The 22,063-nt window shown below is 56.4% G+C and overlaps 1 protein-coding gene across 1 annotated transcript; it reads right to left on the bottom strand.

Annotated features, from left to right (window-relative positions):
• Window positions 1-1,936: 1,936 nt before the first annotated feature.
• Window positions 1,937-20,142, bottom strand: BPIFB2 (BPI fold containing family B member 2). The gene is made up of 16 exons (XM_014845080.3): window positions 19,832-20,142; window positions 18,917-19,060; window positions 16,620-16,713; window positions 15,159-15,263; window positions 14,159-14,305; window positions 12,681-12,741; window positions 11,281-11,341; window positions 7,418-7,509; window positions 6,964-7,149; window positions 6,692-6,745; window positions 5,996-6,166; window positions 5,309-5,376; window positions 5,113-5,158; window positions 4,264-4,327; window positions 3,828-3,904; window positions 1,937-2,265 (listed from the first exon to the last, which is right to left on the bottom strand). Exons 2-16 carry the CDS (start codon window positions 19,023-19,025, stop codon window positions 2,224-2,226), a joined length of 1,377 nt encoding a protein of 458 aa, XP_014700566.1. The 5' UTR covers window positions 19,026-19,060; window positions 19,832-20,142; the 3' UTR covers window positions 1,937-2,223.
• Between the last annotated feature and the right edge of the window lie 1,921 nt (window positions 20,143-22,063).

Genomic DNA, 22,063 nt, shown 5'->3' with positions numbered 1-22,063 from the left:
AAGAACCCACAACGAAGAATACACAACTATGTACCGGGGGGCTTTGGGGAGAAAAAGGAAAAAATAAAATCTTAAAAAAAAAAAAAAGAACATATGTCATAGAACCAGGCACATCATGGGTACAAACAAAGACCTAGCTAGTTAGAAAAAGTGATTGGATAAATGGGTGGATGTGTGGATGGATGGATGGATGGATGGATGGATGGATGGATGGATGGGTGGACGGATGGACGGATGGGTGGATGGGTGGATGGGTGGATGGATGGACAGCTGGATGGGTAGATGGGTGGATGGATGGATGGGTGGGTGGATGGGTGGACTGGTGGACGGATGGATGGATGGATGGGTGGGTGGATGGATGGGTGGATGGGTGGGTGGATGGATGGGTGGATGGGTGGATGGATGGGTGGATGGGTGGATGGGTGGATGGATGGATGGATGGATGGATGGGTGGGTGGGTGGGTGGATGGACAAATGGATGGGTGGTGTATGGATTGACAGGTGGGTACATGAACAGATGGATGGATAAACGGAAGGATGGATGGGTGGGTGGGAGGAAGGAAGGAAGGGTGGTTCGATTGCTGGACTGACTGCTTAATGGATGGACACTATACATTGAGCTCATGGTCTTTTTCTAGGTTATTAACTTCCTTTATGGGCTGAGTCTATGTCTCAAAATTTCTGTCTCCCATATTCCAAACCACCTAGCCTCGGGTTGAGCCTATATTAAGTCCCAATAAAAGTAGGATTAATGAGGGGCCAGCCCTGTGGCGCAGTGGTTAAGTTCATGCACTCCACTTCAGCAGCCCAAGGTTCACAGGTTCGGATCCCAGGTGCAGACCTACACACCACTCATCAAGCCATGCTGTGACAGCATCCCACATACAAAATAGAGGAAGATTGGCAGAGGTTAGCTCAGAGCCAATCTTCCTCATCAAAAAAAAAAGTAGGATTGATGAATTAATCAAAAGTCATGCTATCCTGAGCAAAATCCTGAAGTTGGATTTTATAGTCTTCCCTTCTCTCTCTCTCAGCACCACCCTCACCTCCTCCCCACCACCAAGGCTCTGGGCGTACTCCAGTTCCCTGTGTCACACCAAGACTTCAGGGATGAGCCCATAACCCTTATGGAGGAGAGGATAATGTCACACTGTTCCAAAGGCTCTGCTTACTGATGGTGGAAAGTCGGACACTTTTTTACTCCCCGAGAAAATGTAAACAGAACATGAGCCTGTGTATCTGGCAGGAAGGAACACCACGTCTGCTAAGAGATTAGTTTATCGGGAGAGAAACCGCATGGCTTTGGCTTGCAGTGTTTGCATCATGCGGTCTACCCGGGCCATCTTGCTGGTGACCCCCTGGGTTTGAGGAGCTTTCAGAGGGAAAAGGAATTAGACATGCTCAGTGAAGCCGCGGGCCCGGGAGGCAGATTCTGCCTCCTTCAAACAGGGAACTTGCTCCTGACTTGAGTGAACCAAAGGTGGAGAAGCCGCTCGGGACGGTAGTGAACGCCCTGTCACCTGAGGCTCGTGACCCGAGGACAAACTGAGGTCAGGGAGCTGGCGCGTGGAAGAGGGAGCTGGACACCTTCTGCCTGGATGCTAGTAATGTCACAGTCCTAGGGATCCGCCATCATCCAGCTCTGAGGCTCTGGGCGCATCCCTCTCCTCACTGGGCCTTAGTCCCCACGTCTGGGAAACAGAACTCCACACCCCGCCTGCCTGTCCCTATTGCCCTCCAGGGTCCTCCTTCAAAATATGAGCTCCCCTCATATTTTGAAGAGGTGATGGAGTCAACAGATGTGGTCTACAGAGATGTGGTCATATCTTCTTCTTCTCCCAGGAGGCTTTGGTGGCTCCAGGGACAGACAGGACACAGGGACTGCACGTAGGCCACTGGCCTCAAGTATGCAAAGAGTTCGCCAGGCCTGGCTGGAAGTTGCAGCTCAAGTGAAGATGTTTAATGCAAAAGGGAACAGGTCTGTACAACCTGGAGGAGCGATCTGCTCCCTACAAGGAGGGGAGGGAGGGAATAAGGGGATAGGTGGGGGGCGGTGAGAAAAGGGAACCCAGTTACTCGGTTAAGATTAAACAGCCTGGCTGGGCATCCGGGCTGCTGGTGATGACTAAGTGTGGCTTTGCCTCAGTTTCCCAAGTGACTTGAGGCAGGAAGTTCCCGGCATCAGTGAGCTGGCCCACTCTTAGCCCCCCCAGTGGTCTGGCCTCAGCGCTGGTACAAGAGTCCACCGGATATCACAACGTAGCCCTGGAAGGCAAAGAGAACCAGGGGCCAGGTCAGAGACCACACGAGGACCAGAAGGACCCCCAGCCACCCCATCAGCCTAGCTCAGAGTTCATGCTCTGCCACTCTTGCTGTGTGCCCTGAGGACTGTCTTTGCCTCTCTGGGCCTCAGTTTCCTGCCCTGTCATTGGGGTTGGTAACAGCATCCATCTCACAGGGCGGCTATGGGGATGCAGAGAGAACACGCCGGCAGAGCACTCGCCATGGGGCTGGCGTTTGATGAGTGCTCCGTCCACGGTTGATGCCATCACTGTTTTTTACTGGGAGTCCAGAACCATCGAGTATTTTCCCCAAGTCCAAGTCTCCCCAGCAGAGTCAGGCAGCCCCCTCCCATCTACACTGCACTGTAGAAACATCCTGGGGGCCTGCTGATCTTCATTCATTCATTCACTCATTCATTCATTCAACAAATCTTCATTGAGCCTCTACTGTGAGCCAACCCCTGTAGAGAACAACCCAGACCGAGCCCCTGCCCGTGTGTAGCTCACACATGGTCCATTATGGTAGCCATTAGCCACAGATGGCTAATTACATTTAAATTAATTACAATTAAATAAAAGTTAAAAGTCAGCTCTCAGTGGCAGTGGACACATTTCAAGTGCCCAACAGCCACACGAGCCCAGTGGCTGACAGTGGCTACTGTGTTGCACAATGAAGATTTCCATCCTTGGAGAAAGTTCTATGGGGCAGGGCTGGTCTAGGGACCTTTGACTTCGGACCCAGTTGGCGGGATTTTTGAGTGCCGAGCCGGGTCAGCCGCTGACCTCGCCTGTTTGTGAAGGTCTTGGGGAAATTTCCACTAACAGCCCTGGCTCCAATGTGTGCCGGGTGCTCCTCTTAGCAGGGTGGGTCCCCCAATTGTCTTGGGACCACAGTTCTTAAGCAAGGACGGCACCCTCACGTCCTGCTCAGGGGGCATAAGGAAGATGCAGATGCAGGGCTCGAGGGATCTTGGTTAAGCTTCTGTCCTGCGCACATCGGGTTGAGCGAGTTAGGAAGAATGTTATCCTTTTCTATCCCAAGGGAGACAGAGAGAAGTGGTTGGATCTCCCCTGGGGCATGGTGACTGCATTCCACCCTGGGCCCACAGTTTCTGCCCCAGGGAAAGCGACTTTAGAAGAGCCAGGAGCCCCCTTCCTCCATCCAGCCTGCAGAGGTCTGTGCACAAGGCTGGAAGGAGCTCCTTGGCCATCCTCCTCCAGATACCAACGGGCCATGCCTCTCGCAGGGCACAGACCAGGGGACACTGGAAGGCCTGAATCCTCTGAATGTGGCCCCCGGTGATGTTCGATGAGAACTAAAGGGCGGGAGAACCCCTCGCACCAATGTCTCTTGACACCCTGAATTTTCCATCTCATTGCAGCTAAGGATTCACGGCGTGGTCTTGGCAGGAGCAGGGGGCACCCCCAGGCCTGGCTGACCTGAGACCCCACCGCTGGCACTAGCAGGGAGGGAGGGCGGGCGGAACCCCTGCCTCACTGAGCCCAGCCTCCCTCCGGGGGCTGAGAGGACCCCTTTAATCTCACCTCATAGACAGAGACCTCAGGAGTGACGTACTGAAGGTTGACCACACTGGGGAGGCCAATCCCTATGCCCAAGAGAGCTGCAGGTGGAAAGGGGAAATCAAGTTCAGCCGGGAGGCGGTCACGGAGCGCCACCTGGAGCCAGCCCTGGCTGAAGGCCTCGTGGGCATCGTGATACCGAGCTCCACCCAGGAGATGGCAGCTATTATTATTATACCACTTTACAGAAGGGAAACTGAGGCTCAGTGAGGGAAAGGAACTTAACTGAGATCACACAGCTGCTAGACAGCTAAGATGTGCACACAGGCAGCTGGACTCCGAGGCCACCCTCTTAACCTCTGAGCCTGGGAGGTGGGAAAGGGGCTGGGATGGAGCCTGGAATGGGTGTGGGGCAGGAGGGGGCCAGAGGGGCCACACTGGGGTGGAGGGAAGGGCTCACCGTTGAGGTGGTCCAGCAGGGGCTTCTCGAACACGGTGCCCACAAGTGCGTGCACTTGATCCGTCTGCAGCCACGAAGCCAGGGACATGGGGGACCATAGGCCCACCCCAAGCAGGGGCCGGGAGAGAGGGACAGGCGGGCCACACATGAGCACACAGACACAGACGGCAGAGGCACAGGGATGGGGAGAGGGCAGGTTACCCCTGTCCTGGATTCAAGCAAAGCCCAGCTCCCCCGGGTCTGGATGAGTCTTCTGAGCATCAGGCACCCAGGAACCACTCTCCCTTGAGGGGAGGCGGGGAGACCAGCACCTGACTGACCCACACTCACTCCCTGTGCGACCAACAGGTGACTGGGGCCCGCCTGACACCAGGTGACTGGCAGCCCTGCTGGCGCTGACCAGCGGACAGAGGGACTGACTGCGGATAGATCGATGGGACATATTGACTGACAGGCCAACCAACAAAGGGATGCATGGTGGCTGGTGGCCCAGCCACATCACATGACCAAAGCAACAGCCAACACTGTCTGACGCTGGCATGTCCGATCGACCAGTGGACTCAGTGGTTCTTGGGCTAACAAGTCATCGACCACCAGGCAGAGTGACAGGCAGCTGACTGAGTGACCCCCTGAAAAACCAAGGCTCAGACAGCCTGAGAAAGACTGACTGTCCAATGGATAGGCCCACTGACTGACCACTGTCCCCAAGTGCCCCGGGAGGAAGTTGGTTCTTGTGGTACATACAGGCGCAGGTGTGCACAAGCACGCATGCACACGCATCCCTTCCCCAGGCTCAAGGCCTGCCCCACCCAGTGAGGGGGTCTCTGGAGACCCCAGCCCCACACTCACATCAATGAAGCCCACATTGGAGGAGGCCACCGTGAGCTGGACATCTCTGAAAAAGAAGCAGGAGGGTTCGGGAAGGCCTCCCACCCCTGTACCAGCCAGCTCCGTCCCAGGCTCCTCTGGCTGAGGCTGTGATGGGTGGTTGTGCCCGTTGCACAGGGGAATGCCCCGAGCCTGCTGGTCCAGGGGCCTCACTCACCCCAGCACAGACGTGGTCGCCTGAAGCTTCACCTTGGACACGGAGAGCTGGAGGCTCAGGGTCACTACCTGGCATGTAGGGAGAGCAGGGTCAAAGGGCACAGAGCTACGTGGGAGTCTTCAGCTGGCCACCAGCTACCCCAGCCTCCTACCCACGCGCCCACACATTCAGGTATTTGTGGAGCACCCCTGCGTGCCAGGCCTGCACAGAGCACTGGGAACACAGTGCGAACAAGACAGACTGGGTCCCTGCTCTTGGGAATCCCACACAGCCCAGTAAAGGAGGTGAACAACAACCAAAGTAACCAGACAGGACCCTTTCAGAGAGTGGCAGGTGCCATGAAGGCAGAGCGGTGGGTGGAGAGGGCCGAAGGGGACCATGTTTCTCAGGGTGGTCCCAGAAGGCTGCCCTGAGGAAGGCTGCAACATTTAAGCTGAAGCCTGAAAGATGAGGAGAAGCCAGCCATGCCGAGAGCCACAGGAAGAGTGTCCGAGGCACAGGGTACAGCATGTACAAAGGTCCTGAGGCAAGAATGTCCTGGCATATTGAAGGAACAGAAAGGAGACCAGTATGGCTAGAGCAGACAAGTGAGGAGAGTGTAGGAGGAAGCAAGGCCTTGAGAGCCACCCACGCTCCCAGCCAGCCCCAGCCAGCCCCAGCCAGCCCCAGCCAGCCCACCGCACTCACCACATCAAGGGAGAAGAGGGACTGGAAAGCCGAGTTGGAGGCTGGAACTAGGACCTCCACGAAGGGCTGCAGCCGCAGCGTGGCATTGTTGGTACGGAGCATGGCCACGGGTGTGGCACCCAACCGCGCCTTCAGCACCACGGGCATGGGCTCCGGGAACTGGCGGGCCACCTGGGGAAGCGGAAGGGGAGAGGGAGGAGGGCACCTGGGGGCAGAGGCTGGGCGGGCTCTCCAATCGCCACTCCTCAGACGCTGATCAAGCCACTGTGCATGACTGGGCCACAGGGGCGGGTCCCCCCAGGCCCCTGCCCTCGGGGATGCCCAGTCTGAAGGGGTGGTGGGCCCAGAGACAGGGACAGCCTGTGCTGTCTGTGCCGGGAGGGAGGGAAGCTCAGGGGCTGTGGGAGTTCAAGGAGGCCCCTGGACCAGACTAGGGCTGTGGTCCTCCTGAGCTTGGTCTTGAAGATGGATTGGGGAAAGGAGAGGTCCTGCTTGGGCAAAGGCCTGGAGAGGAGATGGTAGCATGACGTCTGGGCAGAAGGAGGGGCCATCTCCGAGATGGAGGAGGCACAGACGTAAGGGCAGGGGCCAAACCCCACTTGGGACAGACATGAGCCAGTAGAGATCCCACAGCCCAGACAGCCTCCCACCCCACTCCCTGTCTCAGCCCCTGGAATGACCAGAAATGTCACCAACCTCGGGGATGAGTTGGCCCAGCATGGAGGTGTTCAGCGGGTTGTCATCCGACTTCTGAAACCAGCCCCCCACGCCATGACAGGTTTTAGGGCAGCCACTCCCCAAGCTACACAACCTCTCGCCTCCCCACAACTCCCATTTAACCCTTCCAACAGCCCCTCTGTGGCTCCAAAGCTCCCACTGCCCCATCCCCCCATGATTTGGCTTCTGTGGGGTCTCCCCAGGCTGAGGCACCTGTCCCCCGCGCCCTGGGCAGCAGGTCCACCCCTCACCAGCTGCCCGGTGATGTCCAGGTTGAGGGCGCCAGCCTTCTGCAGCAGCAGAAGCGCAGAGTCAAACAGGTCCTGGGAGAGGCCCACGGTTGCCATGGCGCCGATGGTGCCCACATGCTCTGGCAGCACGAAGGGGGTGACATCCAAGGGCAGGACGATGGGCTTGCCCAGCAGGAAGAGAACAGCCTGGGGGTGCGGGGGGAGAGGGGGAAAAGCAGCAGGGCCTCAGTAGGGAGGTGGCTCCATCAGAGAACCTGGGCCCCGACACACCACCCACCCCAAGATGCCACATGTCGTCCAGCCTCACTCCTCAGCCTGCGTGCCATGCTTCCACCGGGAATGCCATTCCAGCTCCTCTCCCGTCAACTCCCCTGCTCCCTCAGGAATCTTCCAGGACCCCGAGGACTCCGGAGGCAACAAACCCCCAGCTCTGGGCTGACAGGGAGGCACTTACATTGAGATCCAAGGAAATGTAGTCATTAGTGATGTTGGGCACATTGACCACGGAGTAGCGAATCTGCGACTCAGGACCCACAGGGGTGAGGCCTAAATAAAACCAGAATGAGGAAGAAAAGATGGCGTACTTAGCTTACCCACCAATGCCTCGACTATCCTGAAAACTCAATTATCTGATTATCTTGCATAACCAGACCTGGGCTAAGAAACGAAAGAGGGGGGACAGGCCTTTGAGTAAGCAAATTTGAGTCACAGCACGCATACACCCAAGATTCAGCCGCTCGCAACCTACTGGCTCTTAGTTTAGACACAATTCTAACAGTTTTGGTTTCTGCTTTCCCAATCAGTGGGAGACTAGAGACCCCAAATTAGAAGGAAGGAGAGGGTCTCTGTAGACACAAACACCCCCTGACAGAGGCAAGAAGGAACCACAGAAGGAGCAGAGGGCTCGCGTTTCTCAAGGTCCGGACACACGACTTATACCGTCCCATTCAATCCTCACCACAGTCCTGTGAGGTTTAGAGCCCGTTTCACACACACACGCACATGCACACACGCAGTTTATGAGGTTTGGTCATCCCCACAGTTGCAGACCTGGTCCCTCAGACTCCAAAGCTATCCTCTTGCCTCCGAATCACGCTGCCTCCTACAGGAGCTCAAAAGGCCCACGCCCCTGGGCCCTCAGCGCAGGAGACAGCAGAGCCGCTCCCCCACAGACGCCCCGGGGCCTTTCAGGGAGGCCCGGCTGAGAACCCGCTTCCTACACGGCGGTCCCCCCAGGCTCTGAAGATTCTGACTGGGAAGGTAGCAAAGGGTGAGTCACTGGTGGGAACCACATCCCTGGACACAGCTAGATGGCGTGGAAGCAAGGGCTCAAGCCCACCATGTGGAAGGCCCAGCTCTTCGTAACGGCTCCTCCCCCAAAGGCTGAGTGTGTGCGCGCGCGCATGCGTGCGCGTGCAAGAGTGCGCATATCCATTCAGGTTTCTGTCTGATTTTGTCACTTCTGCATTTAATTCTATTTTCCCTACTATTTTGGAAATTTCTTATGATTCTAGAAGCAGTACAGTGTGATTCCATTTCTGAAGATCACTGGCTGTCATAGACAGAGGTGGGAGGCGGGGGCGGCCACCAGGAATGCCAGGGGCTGGCGGTGTTCTGTATCTGAGTGTGTCAGTGATTACACAACCACATGCATTTGTCAAAACTCACAGAACTGCATACTAAAAAGGGTGAATGACTGCATGTTTTAAAAATGAATAAAAACATTAAAATCTAAAAATAATAATACATAGTCATTGGAGACATATAGAAAATTTTTTAAAGCTAGAAAAGATATAACCCAGAATCTCAGACCTCTCTCTTTTTCAGTATTTTCTCATGCAGAGATAAACTCCCTCCCTCTCTTTGTACAAATGGAGTGAAGCTGTATGCGGCTTTGTGTCCTCCTCCTTTTCTTTACAGGGTGGCCTCGTAGCTGGGTTAAGAGCACAGGCTCTCAGGGCAGACTGCCTCAGTTTCTTCATCTGTAAAATGGGGCTAATAACACGACAGTAAATGTCAGCTTTTATGATATCGCATTTTGCCAGGCATGCTGCCATGTAATTAAATACCCCTTTAAACTCGCTTTTTAACGGCTCCTGTCGCTCCACGCTCTAGATGTATGTGACTCCTGTAAGCAGTCCCCTGGGGCTGGCCACTTAGCTTTCCTTTACTAGACTTCTTTAATTCCTCAAAGACAAGGGCAAGACCTAGTCTTTGCTATGAACCCACATTCAAGGCATCTTGATAGAGATAACCCCGTGAGGAAGAAGGGAGGGACGTATGTTTATTGAGCCCAACGTACGCTGGGCACTTAACCTGTGCTGTCTTGTAGCAACACATAGGAGAAGTAGGAATTTCGATCCCTATTTTTTGGATGGAACAGTTAGGCTCAGAGAGATGGAGTGAATTCCCTAAGGTCACACAGCAAGTGAGCAAGAGGACCAGAATTCAAACTTAGGATCTTGGATTCGAAGCCCAGTTTGCTCAGCATCTTAGTGCCTCCTATTAAGGTAATATGGGGTTGGGGCAGTGAAGAGAGTCAGGGGGAATCAAGGAATGTTCCCCAGACGAGGTGACTCAGAGCTGGACCGTGAAGTGAAGGCAGAGTACTGGGTGGATGTGTGGAGAGGAGAAAACCAGGATGTACTGGTTCATGGGCAGCTCCGAGCACCGTGGCTGGAGATTCTAGACCTGGAGCCTCTGATTTCCCTTCTATAAATTGGGGATAATGATGCCACCTCACAGGACTCTTGTTAAAAGTTTGCACAAGAAACCAAAGCTACCTTGATATGATAATATTCACTAAAGAACCCACCACGGATAAACGTGGACCCTGCCAGCCATCCCTCCTGGCTTAGCACCAGCAGGCCAGCCTGGTGTCCTTTCCCCACCCCCCACCCCCCCACACCGCCGTCCCGTGTAAGAGGAGGATGTAAGCCCCGGACTCGAGGGCAAAGCCAACGGATCGCAAGTGCAGCTGCCAACAGTCCACAGTTCTGGCTTTGAGTCAGTGAGGGCGACACGCGAGAAACCCTAGAACCCCAGGCAAAACGGTCGGATAGGAGGAGGTGCGCTTCGAACAGGAGCAGCTTCAGAACAGGCTTGTGAAAAGACAGATGGGGTCCCAGCTCACACTCAGGGCTCACCGAGAGAATAGTACCCCCCAAGTCCACAGAAGATGCATTCTTTGATCAGTCTGGGGCTGGGTGAGTAACTTCCCGTGTAGTTCTTACATATCGAGAAATACTGCTAAAAAGAAGATGAAGTCAGCCACTTTCACAGCTTTCAGTTTCATGTTGTGAGATAGTCCTGATGGAGCCCTGTTTAGGAGGCCACTGTGGCCACAGTTCTCAGTGGACTATGCCGAGCGGCTGAGCACCTGGCATCCGTCTGTGTGGTGGAGGAAGGTGTGTGGGGCGCTAGGGAGGGGACCAATGACTGAGGGGAGTTGGCGGATATAGAGCCCAGCTCCTGCCCCCTGCGTAGGATGCTAGGCGTGTCCTACTCAGTCTCCAAGAGCTCCCAACAGGAGGGAGCCTCAGTTCCCACTCAGTGTCTGCTCCTTAACACGTCTCCCTTCCCTGCCTCGCTGGTCCGCTCCCCAACCACTGCCCCCAGGTCCACCCCGCTGGATCCACTTACTAAAACCCTCCTCTCAGGGTCTGCTTCTGGGGGGATTAGGCTAAGACAGTGGCCTTCTCCTGGTTTACTCCTGGTACTCCCTGGTTAATAAGGACCCCTGGAAAAACCAGAGGTGGAACAAGGCTGACAGAAGATGGAGGGGAGAGGGCCCTTGACCCCAGGCCCCTGCTGGGTGGTGGCTGGCCCCTGGAAGGGAAACCGGAGCAGGGGCGCCTGGGAGCTGGAGGGCTTGAGTTCTGTCGAGGCCACGCTGAGTGGGAGGCGCCTGTGGGACCTCCAGGAGGAGATGTCCAGGAGGAAATGGAATATAAGGGCCTGAGCCCTGAAAGTGGGGGGAGGGGCCGGGGGGGAGTCTGGCAAAGAATGTGAGAGATGCTGGAGCAAAACCAGGGGAAAATGGGGTCTCTGACTCTCTGGGTGGGGAGGAGCAATTGCAAAATGAATGTCCTCCCTCTCCCCCTCCACACACACACACACGCACACACATACAAAACATTTGAAGACTTGATTCTGGAATTTGGAGATTCCCAGATTCTATCAATAATTATTCAGTCGTCCTACAATTGACCTCCCAGAGGTTGATCCTGATCCAGAGATGGGGGTCTTTGAAGGGTCTTGGGGGCCCCAGGGGGTCTCAGAGCTCCGGACACATCCCCCTGGGTTCCCAGGCCTTACCAATTACTGTGCCCATGTGGACATTGAGGTCCTGCACCAGGCTGGCAATGCTCAGGCACAGCTGCGGCAAGACAGAAGAGGCTGGGTTAGGACCACACTCGAGGTGAGAGGGTCCAGGGTCTCGGTCTGGAAGCCTCTCCCAACCCGCGCACCAAGGCCTGGAGTCCCTTACTTCCTCCACCGCCCACTGGGCATCTCCTAGCACCTCCTCCGGGCACGGGGGATTCAGAGGGGAAGCCGGGGCCCATGGGCATAGAGGAAAGAACAGGGGCAGTGGGACACAGCAGAGGGAGCCACAGCGGGGCCTGGGCAGTTAAGGCAGGGATCCTGCTGCCTTGGGGCCCAGATGGCCAGCTAGTGGAAGGGCACTCCCCACAGTGGAGGCAGGCAGTGATCAGCAAGCCAGGCCTAGGAGACTGGAGTTCTGCTGGGCACAGGGGGCAGCCAGAGAAGCGTACTGGGCTTGGCTCAGTGTGACACAAGGAGGGGCAGAGAAAGACTGCAAGGCCAGGAGTGGTCACAGCCTTGTCCAGGCAAGAGCTGATGAGGCTGGGTCAGGTGAGGCCAGGAGGCAGAGGAGAGGGCCTGGTGAGGCTGTTCTGCCTTCAGCCCTCGAGACTCAGGTTTCTCATCTGCAAGATGGGGACACTGAGGCCCACCTCCGGGAGGTGTGAGATGGCACGCAGTGGGTTGATTTCTCTCTGCTACTGCCCCTTAAAGGAGGTGGGGTCAGAGGGAGGGGGCAGAGATGGAGAACCAGGCCCCCTCGGTGGTGGGACCCTGGGCCCTCCGGCACCATCTCTCACCAAGTCAACCACAGGTGGCTAATGACAGGAGCGAAAATAGTAAGGGTAATAGCGACACTCAGTCTGCCAACACTGCTCTAAACCCTCCATGGACGTTAACGCCCTCAGCCCCGGAATCAGCCCAGGGGGACATTTACTCTCTCTGCCCTACAGACGCAGAACTGGAGGCAGAGGGAGGTGTGGTGCCTGGTCCAAGAGTCACAGCCGGGAAGGAGGGGAACCAGGATTCGACCCCAGGCCACCTCTGACTCCAGTGCCCGTGCCCTTGTCCCCTCTAGTTCTGTCTCCTTTTCATAAGTCACGTGGCCCCTGAAAGCACTGCCCACACCCCACCCTCCAGCACGGAGTTGGGGCTGGCCCAAGAGGACGAGCCTCCCTCCCCTGCAGCCCCCAAACCCGCCCTTGTCTGGGCCTGGCCATCACCGCCCTGGACCATCGCCCAGCCTCTTGCCTGCCCTCGTGGGAAAGTTGCAGGAGCCCCAAGAAGGGCCTTCTGCTAAAAGACAAGCAACAAGAATCCCAAGCTCCCCATGCCCGCAGCGCCCCATCCGCTCACCCGCCCTCCTCCCTGAGGGGTCCACAAGACGTTCTCACCTTGTCACGCAGGACGGCGTTGATGTGCTGCTGCAGCGGCACCAGCAGCGCAGGGGCCATGCTGAGGGAGAGACGCACACAGGGCTCTGAGGCCGGTCAACGCGTCTGGGCCTGCCTCTCTTGGCAAAGCCACAGATCCAGGAAAGACTCTCCCTCGGCCAGGGGCCCGTGATTCCCATTAGGCATCTGCCATGTGCCAGACACAGTGCCAGCACAAGAGTGCCCCCAGACGAGGAAACCGAGCCTCCGTGAAGAGGTCATTGGTCTCCAGGTTTGAAAATGGCAAAGACATGGTAACCAGGCCAGGCCCGGGGGAGACAGGGCGTTGCAAAAATCGCACTCAGCCCTGGCCTTGGCTGGCTGGCTTCATGGCCACTCTGAGCCCAGTGAGGCAGGGGCGCTTCCCACATGGGCACCAATTCTTGGTGACACACCTAGTAAAGCCCATTCCTCGCTCTGGGCCTCAGTTTCCCCTCTGAACGATAAGAGATGGGTCTAAGCAGGTGTTTCTCAACAGGGATGCTAGGAAACTATGGGTCGTTGGTTTGATCCATAAAACATTGATCCAGGCCACAGCCCAAACTCACTGAATGGCCTCCCGTGGTGGGGTGGCGGGGTGGATGACATCCATGTTTTTAATGCCATCAACCTTTGGGCTTCTGTTTCGTAAGCAGCTCCTGCCCATGAGGACCGTGAGGGCTAGTGAGTTACACACCATGGTCATGGGACAGACGCATGAACAGATTTACACCCAACCCTTCTCTGGGGAAAACGTCTGGTCTGAAATGCTCAAGCCCCTCACAGGGAACCCCGCCAACATGTGGGAGGGTGTGGACATCATGCGGAGGAGTCACAAGCAGTGGGGTTAGTCAGGCTGTGGGTGTTGGAACCTGGCTCCACCGTTTGTCAGCTGTGTGACCTTAGGCAAGTCACTTAACTGCTCTGCGCCTTCTTTTGTTCTCCTGTAAAATGGGGGAAATGCTCACACCTTCCTGGTAGGACCACTGTGAAACGATGCTCGGAAAGGCCTAGAACACACCCAGCACAGAGCAGGAGGGGGAGCTGCTCTTAGCTTTAGATGCAGACAAGCAGCCCCCTGACTCACGGTGAGAGCTTGGCAGGTCCCCGCCCCCCTGGAGCTCAGACTCCCCATCTCCGCAGGGGGGCCAGCCCTCTGAGGTCCTTAGTAGCCACACCAGCCCAGAATGGTATGTTAATGGCTAATGTGCATTGTCACATGGTGCAGGGTGGGGTGGTGGAGGGGACATAGATTCTGGCTGCATACTCACTGTGTGACCTCGGGCAAGTCTCCCCCCTCTCTGAGCCTCAGTGTCCTCAGCTACAAAACAGTCGTGATACTGGGGGTCTTTTAGGCCCATTGTGAGAACTGGGCGAAGGCTTGAGTAGGAAGCTCAAGAAATGGCCCCACAGCCTCAGTGTCTGGGGTTCCTGCAGCCCAGGCCTCACCAGGCACCCACCTGTTACTGCCGTCAAGCACGATGGCATTGTCGAAGAGTGAGAAGCAGGTGGAGATGCTGACCACGGGGGTCCCGATGGAGCCCTGGGCCACGTGGACGTCGGCCTGGAGTACCACAGGCAGCAGCAGCTCCAGGTGCTCTGGGCCTCTGCAGGGACGCCAGCGCTCAGCCCCATGACACCACCAGCAGAGCCCACCTTGACAGATGGGAGACCCTGCAAACCCCCAGCCTGCCGTCCCCTCCACTTGACACAGACAGGGCCCCCACTCAGCACAAGGTGGCCCCACCCGGGGAAGGCCCAGAGCCCCCCCATACTCCACGGAGGGTCACAGACATTGCAGCCGACGGGTGTGAATTTGGCTCTCTGTGCCCTCTCACTGCGAGACCCTGGGCCAGTCACTCCCCAAGCTGAGCCTCAGTTTCCTCTTCCGTGAAATGGACATAACGATTGGTGGTCCCTATCTCGCAGGGCTGCACCGAGTGTTCTGTGAGGTGGTCGTGTGCAAACACCCTGCCTGGAGCCTGGCCCACAGTCAGCACTCCTAAACTGCTGATGCCAGGACAGAGGAGTTAAAATAAAACCCTTCTGAATGCCCAGCTCATAGTTTGAAAATTAAAAGCATGTAAAGTGACTGATGCACAGAAATAATGCCAACGGCTACCTTTATTGAGCACCTACTGTGTGCCTTGTGCTGTGAAAAGGGGGAGATAATTCTAATTACAGCAATGATTCCATTCGCTGCAGCCCTCAGCCATGCTACCAAGGGTCATTCCGTTTTACCAAGGCGGAAGCTGAGGGTTGGAGAAATGAAATGGCGCTGCCTGGTTGCACAGTATTGGGCGGGGTCTGGGTTCTCAGAAACTCTCTTACTGTCTTGCTCCCCCGCTGGAGGGCAGGAAAGAGGACACTGAACAGGGAGTCTGGAGGCCTGAGCACGGGTCCTGGGAATTGTTGACCCCCTCCCCTCACTCTGCGCCCCCAAGAAGGAGAGTCACTCACCGAAAGACCTTGAAAGTAAAATTGGCTGCTGCCGACAAGCGTACGCCAAAACCAGCAATGAATTTCAGGTGGATGTGGGGCACGTGGACATTCAGAATCTGGATCCTGCAGGGTGGGAATGGAGGGCCCCTGTTAAACCATGGAATCAACTCTGGAGTGAACGCTCTGAGCCATATCCACACTGCTGATGTTATAAAGAAGGACTGGCAATTGGAACCATGGAAGGAGGAATAGGTAGTGAGTTCTCCATCACAGGGGGCATGCGAACCACGGTTGGACAACCAGCTAGCAGGGAAAAGATGCAGAGAGGACCCCAGCATTGGGTGGGAATTGGGTAAGATGACTGCTCAGGTCTTGGAGGGATTTTGGTTTCTGACGGACGTCCGGAAAGATGGGAACGTGAGAAAAGACAGACTTCGAGATCCACCACAGGCAGAAATCCCCTCCGTAGCGTGCTAGCCCACAGCTTCGGCTGGCTGCCCTCCAGCAACAGGAAACTACTCCCTTCAAAGCTGCCTGTGCTGATGGCTAAGCTCTCTCCAACGAACCTATGATTTCTTTTTTTTCCTAAATGAAAGTCATTGCTTTTCCTGCACAGTCGTTGAGGGGGGTGGGAATTCAGACACAACGAAATGGTGTAAATTTTAAGGGTCACATCAACAGTCTGCTCTCAAACGCTCTGGCTGTCAGCACTGGCGTGACGTATTTCCGCAACTCTCCTTAGGATGCACGCAGGCTGACCCGGACCTGCTTCTTTGTACTCAGCAACTATCTTGGAGCTGCTCCCACATCTACAAACAACCATCCTCGCCACTGTTCTCAAACAGCCACGTGATGTCCGTGGTGTGGCCAGACTACAGGTCATTGAGGGATCCTCGGGGCTGGGCATTTACTGTCATTCCCAGTTCTCCACCATTACAGCCCCACCCGAGGGGCCTCACACTGGTGGCCTCCAAGCCAGCTGCTTCTTTACCCACCCAGTGTTTTAAGGTTTTAAATGTTTTTTCATTAGTTGCCATCATTCAAAACTTGATAGCTTTTAAACACATATATATGACTTATCTTAGGAACCCAGAGATCTGACAAGAGTGAGTTTGTGTCCACACGTGGATGAGGACAATAGGCCCAGCCCCGGAGGTGTCTGAGTCGAGATGCCCCCACCCACCTCTGCCTTTGAGTCTCTGTGCGTTATGGGGCGTATGCGGGTAGATTAGGCTCAGACTCGTGTCTAAACTCAGCGTCTAGTTTTCGGAGGAAGCCAAGAGTCCTGCCAGCCCTGAAGCCCCAGGATCCCCGGTCTTGGCCCCTGGGGCCAGAAATCTACTAAGTCAGAGGCAGGTCCTCTTGTGACCACTCGCCTAGTGGGTGGGAGTGTCTTGTCTGGGGAGGGAAGCCCTCCCCTACAGAGGAGGGCTCATCTGGAGGGCTGGAGCGCTTTTCCTAGTGGGTGGGAGCACTCACCTGGTGGGCTGAAGCCTCTCTCCACTCCAGTCCAGGAAATCCGGGACAGTGACCTGTAGGGCTCGCTGGAGAGGGGCTTTCCCAATTTCAGACACTGTGGGGCCAGAGCAGGGAGAGGTCAGTCAGGCTGCCCTGGGAGCCACCGAAGGAGACCACACCACCCACCATCAACCCCACATCTTGGGCTGAGAGGACTCAGAAACTAGAAGGGGCTGGCTTGTCCACAGGCACACGGGCGGTCAGTTGGCTCCCCATGAGTCCACCTGGGTGCACTACCCACCCCAGGCCCTGCAAGGCATGCCTTTCCTCTCTCACTTCTGCCTCCCCAAAGCCTACTTGTCCACCCCCCTCCTCAGAAACAATAACATCCTTTGCCCTTTGGCAACACTCTGATTGGTCCCACCTCCTCTGGAGCCGTCCCCGAGGCCCCAGGCAGAAGGAGTATATCCCAGTAGAGTGGTGATGGGGGGGCCAGGGAAAGAGGCTGGAGTCCCTCAAATTCTGGGTGCAAATCCCAGTTGTGCTACTCACTATCTATGTGGCTGCTCTGTGCCTCAGTTTCCCCACCTATAAATTTGCAGTGATTATAAGGGTCCCCGTCACATAGGGTCCTTGTGAAGACTCCGTGCACAATGACGTTAGCTCTTGCTGCTGCTGTTCATTCTGTGATCATAACGGCTATCACTTCTCTAACGCTCCCTCTGTGCCAGGCGCTGTTCTGAAAGCCTAGCTTTTCCTCACAATTCTGTGACGGAGGTACTGTCTCATGCCCAGTTTACCCAGAGTTGAGGCCACCTGGCAAGGGGAAATCAGATCTGGGCCAAGGCAGCTGGCTCCTAGGCCCCTGGACTTCCTCCCACACCTGTGCTGCTGGGCCAAGGGAGGTGCTCATTAAGCAATTAAACGTGAGCGGAATTAAAATAAGGTAATGTTGCTGGAAGGGAGCATCAAACGAGGGGTCAAGAGGCCTGAACTCTGCTCAGACTCACTGTGGGACCCAGGAAAGTCCCTGGGCCTCAGTTTCCCCAGACCCGGAGCATGGAGGCAGTGGTCTCTATGCTCCGGATGCCCCTCTCCAGCCGGACCATCTGTGGCTGAGCTGAGACGCACGCTCAGGCCTCTAGACACCATCTACAGTGCTCGCCTGACACAAGGCTCTGTGTCACACTGAAGGACGCTGTTAAGAAGCCACCCAGCCCAGCCTTGGAAAGAGGTGCGTGGGGCATGGACCTCCCGCCAGATTTCCGCCAAGAACAAACACGGGCAGGTGACCCCAGGAGGGCTCTCCAGGGACAAAGGAGGCTCACTCAGGACCCGCAGAGGGAGGGGGCCAGCGGAAGGCCTGGGCCTCACAGCCCTGCCGGCCGTCTCCTGTGCATGGCTCTGTGTGACAGTCACGCTCTAACACGGATCACTGACGCCTTTCACCCCCTGCCCAACTGCCCGGATACAAAGTCCCGGAAGACCGGTGAGCCCCAGGGGGCCCTGCTGCTTCCCTGAGCCACTGCCTCACTGCTTTGTGACCTATGCCACTGGAAGTCCTTTCTACTGTCTGACCTGAGTCCCTCACCCTGTAATCTGAGTTTAGTCTGGCCCAGGGGGAAACAGCTTCTGGTTTCTCACCCCTGACTCAGCTTCAGTAGGACCCCCAAAACCTCGTTGGGGGCAGCTTTTATCCCTCCCTGGGCCTGGGTTTCCTCGTTGTGCCTCCCCCAGAGGACGGGGCAGGAAGGATGGAGCAGAGTCACAGGACAGAGGCCTCAACCAAGAGGGGCCTGGGGAGGGGCTGGATCTTCTCCCTGTGCACCCAGCAGGGACCTGAGCCAGGACAAGCCTCTCCCCAGTGCCCATGTGCACACCGTACACCAAGGGTGCGCAGTCGACTGCCTGCCCACACCCAGGCGTGTGCCACGGCATTTGCACACATGCCTCCAACACTCAAGCACAGACGTGGGCACATCTCCATGAATTTTCAAACTCATACACAGACACACCAGCAAAAGCAGACACTCAAACCTACCTATCCACACAATCACACGTGCACGCGTGCATCGTGCAGGTGACACAGACTCCCACTCCTGCATTCATTTAACACATATTTGTTGAGCGGCACTGTGTTGGGCACCGTCAGGGGCCAGAGACACAGCAGCAGATGAGAGAAAATCTGGGTCCTCATGGGCCTTTGAGTTCACAGACACACACACATGCTTAGGGTTGTACACACACGTACAGATGTGGATCCATGAGCACATGCTCATGCAAAGACACACGGGACAGCCCGGCGGCTCATCTCTTACCGTAGCTCAGTGCTGCCTCGTTGAGTCTGACCACGGTGCCCGGCATGGAGGCACCGACCACGGGCAGCAGCAGCGCCAAGAGCAGGCCCAGCCTGCACGGCTGAGCCATGGTGGTCCTGGCCGCTGCCCCCCAAGATCTGTGGGCTGCGATGGGGACAAGCATCAGGGGGCTTGTCCAGAATGGACCCCCCAGGGGCTGCTCAAACTCTACCCCAGTCCTGAGGTCACAAGCCCTGAGTGGTGACCCCAGCCCTGCCTGAGGCCCCACCAGCAGTTTCTGTGTCTTCCAGGCCTGCTTCATACGGAGCCACCGGGGATCTGGTCTGGAAAGGGCCACAAGGCCCAGAGAAGGCATGGCCTTGCCTAAGGCTACATGGCAAACTAGGGCTGGGTGCAAGATTCAAGCCATGCCAGAGGAGGATGCCGAGACTCCCGGATGGGGAGACCGAGGGCAGCTCCCTATCCCACAGAGAGAGCCCGGACCCACCACCCCGAGGCCCAGGGCTGTGTCACCTGAGGCCAGGAGTCCAGCCCAGTGTGACAGCCCAGCTGGTATCCAGCTGTCCAAACCCAGCCAGGGGAAGACCCGGGGTGGCTCCTGGCCTCATCTCATCCTGCGCGAGGTAAGAAATGTCCTGAAAACAGGCATCCCCCTTAGCCCTCCAGCCCCTCCCGACCCAGCCCAGCCAAACGGGCGGACCTGTGTCCGACTCGGGGAGAGAGAGCTAGGCAGGAACGGGGGCCACTGCTCAGACGGGCGAGCTGACGCCCAGCAGTGACACTTGCCCAAAGTCCCACAGCAAGACCAGGGATGGGCCCTTCTTCAGAGGGCAGATGGAAGCAGTATCCCCATTGAACAGACAGAGAAGTCAAGGCTCCTCCTTGGAGGAGTGCCAGCCCCATGCCCATTCCTACCTTGGGTGGTGGACTCTCAGCGCCAAGCCCTCCTCTGCCCCAGGCGGGCGTGGAAGCTGCTTTATGAGGCTCCCTGGTGTGCAGGACCCACTGGAAGATGCGGGGAGCGGCAGGTTTGCTTGTGGTTGCAAGTGTTTTCCCTGCAAACACGGCCTGTGCCAAAGTGTCTCATCCCACTTGTGCGCTGGGGCTGCCACGTAGCCAGGACTGCCTGCCAACTACCCCGAGACCCTGGGGTTGGGTGGCTTTGGGGCCTCAAAGGCCAGGAGGTCTCTGGAAGGAGGGCTGCTCCCCCGAGGGTCCCCTTGTCACCCCAGCCAGGCCCTGCCAGGCCAGGAGGAAAGGGATGCCCAACGTCACGGGGACGGCTACAATAACCTGTCAGGCCTGCTGCCTCAAGCTGTCCCAGAAACATGACCCTTTCGGGAGGGGCAGGAGGCTACCTGAGCCCCAACCCCAGTCATTGACTGAGCCCTGACCCTTGTCACAGGCTGAGCCCTGATCCTCATCAGACATTGAGTCCTAACTCAAAGGGCAACAGTCAAGGATGTGGATGATCCAGTCCCCACTACCTAACACCCAGCCTCTCTCCAAATGCACATCCCACTCCCAACAGACTTAGCCCATCCTCCCTTTCTGCATTAGTCTGTACGGTCTGTGCTCCACCTTGACTACATGAGACCCAAGGAACTGTGTGTGCACAGGAAGGAGTTTGTGTGCACATGTGCGTATGAGGGTTGTGTACATGTTTGTGTGTGTGGTTGTGTATGCATAGTCATGGCTACACATGTGTATTAAGTCCTAATTACTGGCATCAGAGGAAAATGTGATTGTGTGTGAGTGTGCACATGAAATTGGCACATGGACATCTTGCTTTATGTTGTTCCACACCTGTTTACCCAAACCCACATGAGCGCAGGTATGGGGAGTCTTATGTATAGTCTATGTATGTGGGCTTATATACTGAGTGTCTGTGGCTGTGTGTGTATGGTGTTAGTTACGTGTGTGTGTGTATGTTTCTGGTAATGGGAGGTGTATATATGTTTGTGTGTGTGCATACACACATGCGCTGGAGGTGACGGCATGACTCCGGGGAAGGCCCCTCCGTTTCTCTGTATGGCTCACCTGGGCTACAGGCACAAGGGACCTCGGGGTCTTCCCCCACTCCAGAGCCCTCCATGACTCCCGCTGACTCCACACCAGCCCACATACTAGGCTCAGAGCCCCGTGGGTCCCCACGAATGCCCACAGAGTTGACAGAGTCACAGACACCACCGATCTCTCCCCGGAGAGGCCAGAGCTCACGTGGACCCGCCCTGCTCCCAGCCAGTGCTCCCCTGCCCTATTCTCTCAGCAAAAAGGAATGAGAAGGGCCAGCCGCAGGCTCCCCGACATCCTCCTGCTGACCTCAGCGGGCCCACTGATGCCTAAGGCCAGCCCTCCTGGCCCTCACTGCAGCCGAAGCAAACAGCAGCCTCCGTGGAGAGGGGTGCAAATATTGACCAAAGCCACTCTCACTGTTTGCTCTTGTCATGAACGCTTCCTCTTCCTCGACATTTCCAACACAGGGGACATTGGGGGACAGACAGACACAAAGGATGGAGCTCTTGCCAGCCCCTCCTCCCTACAGCCATAGCAAGCGCGTGCGGTGGCACCTGCTTTGTGCAAGCTGTTCTGCCAGCCACCTGACCCTCCCCCCAGAGACGGGAGCTGGTTCCTCTCACCCCTGTAAGCCAGTGCCTGGAACTTACCAGAGGCTTAATAAATATTTGTTGAATGAATAAATGAATGGATGTACTATTGGAAGACCCTGGTAGCAATGACAGGGGCAGCATTTCAGGGCCCCCCTTCAGCAAATATTCTTGAGGGTCCATGTTCATTTCCTGTTGCTGCCGTGGCAAATTACCACGAACTTAGTGACTGAAATCACAAATTTATTATCTTACCGTTCTGGAGGTCCTAAGTCCAAAATGGGTCTCCCTGGGCTAAAATCAAGGTATGGGCAGGGCTTTCTTCCTTTCTGGAGCTGCTGAAGAGGACCCACTTCTTTGCCTTCGTTCCTTGTCTCACGGCCCCTTCCTCCATCTTCGAAGCCAGCAGCCTGGGCTGCGTGCTCCCCACACTGTCATCTCTCTCCTCTCCTGCCTCCCTCTTCCACAAAGGACCCTTATCATTGCATCGGGCCCCCCTGAACAACCTAGGATATTCTCGAGGTCAGCTGACTAGCAACCT

This window comes from Equus asinus, chromosome 15 (assembly GCF_041296235.1).
Source record: "Equus asinus isolate D_3611 breed Donkey chromosome 15, EquAss-T2T_v2, whole genome shotgun sequence".
Classification (NCBI taxonomy): domain Eukaryota; kingdom Metazoa; phylum Chordata; class Mammalia; order Perissodactyla; family Equidae; genus Equus; species Equus asinus.
This window is presented reverse-complemented; position numbering and strand designations above follow the sequence as displayed.

Excerpts from the sequence above, each read along its gene's own strand:
- BPIFB2 (XM_014845080.3), bottom strand. The coding sequence starts at position 19,025 with ATGGCTCAGCCGTGCAGGCTGGGCCTGCTCTTGGCGCTGCTGCTGCCC. Across the intron at positions 15,264-16,619 it reads GAGAGGCTTCAGCCCACCAG|GATCCAGATTCTGAATGTCC; the intron begins GTGAGTGCTCCC and ends CCCACCCTGCAG. Across the intron at positions 4,328-5,112 it reads CCAATGTGGGCTTCATTGAT|ACGGATCAAGTGCACGCACT; the intron begins GTGAGTGTGGGG and ends TCGTGGCTGCAG.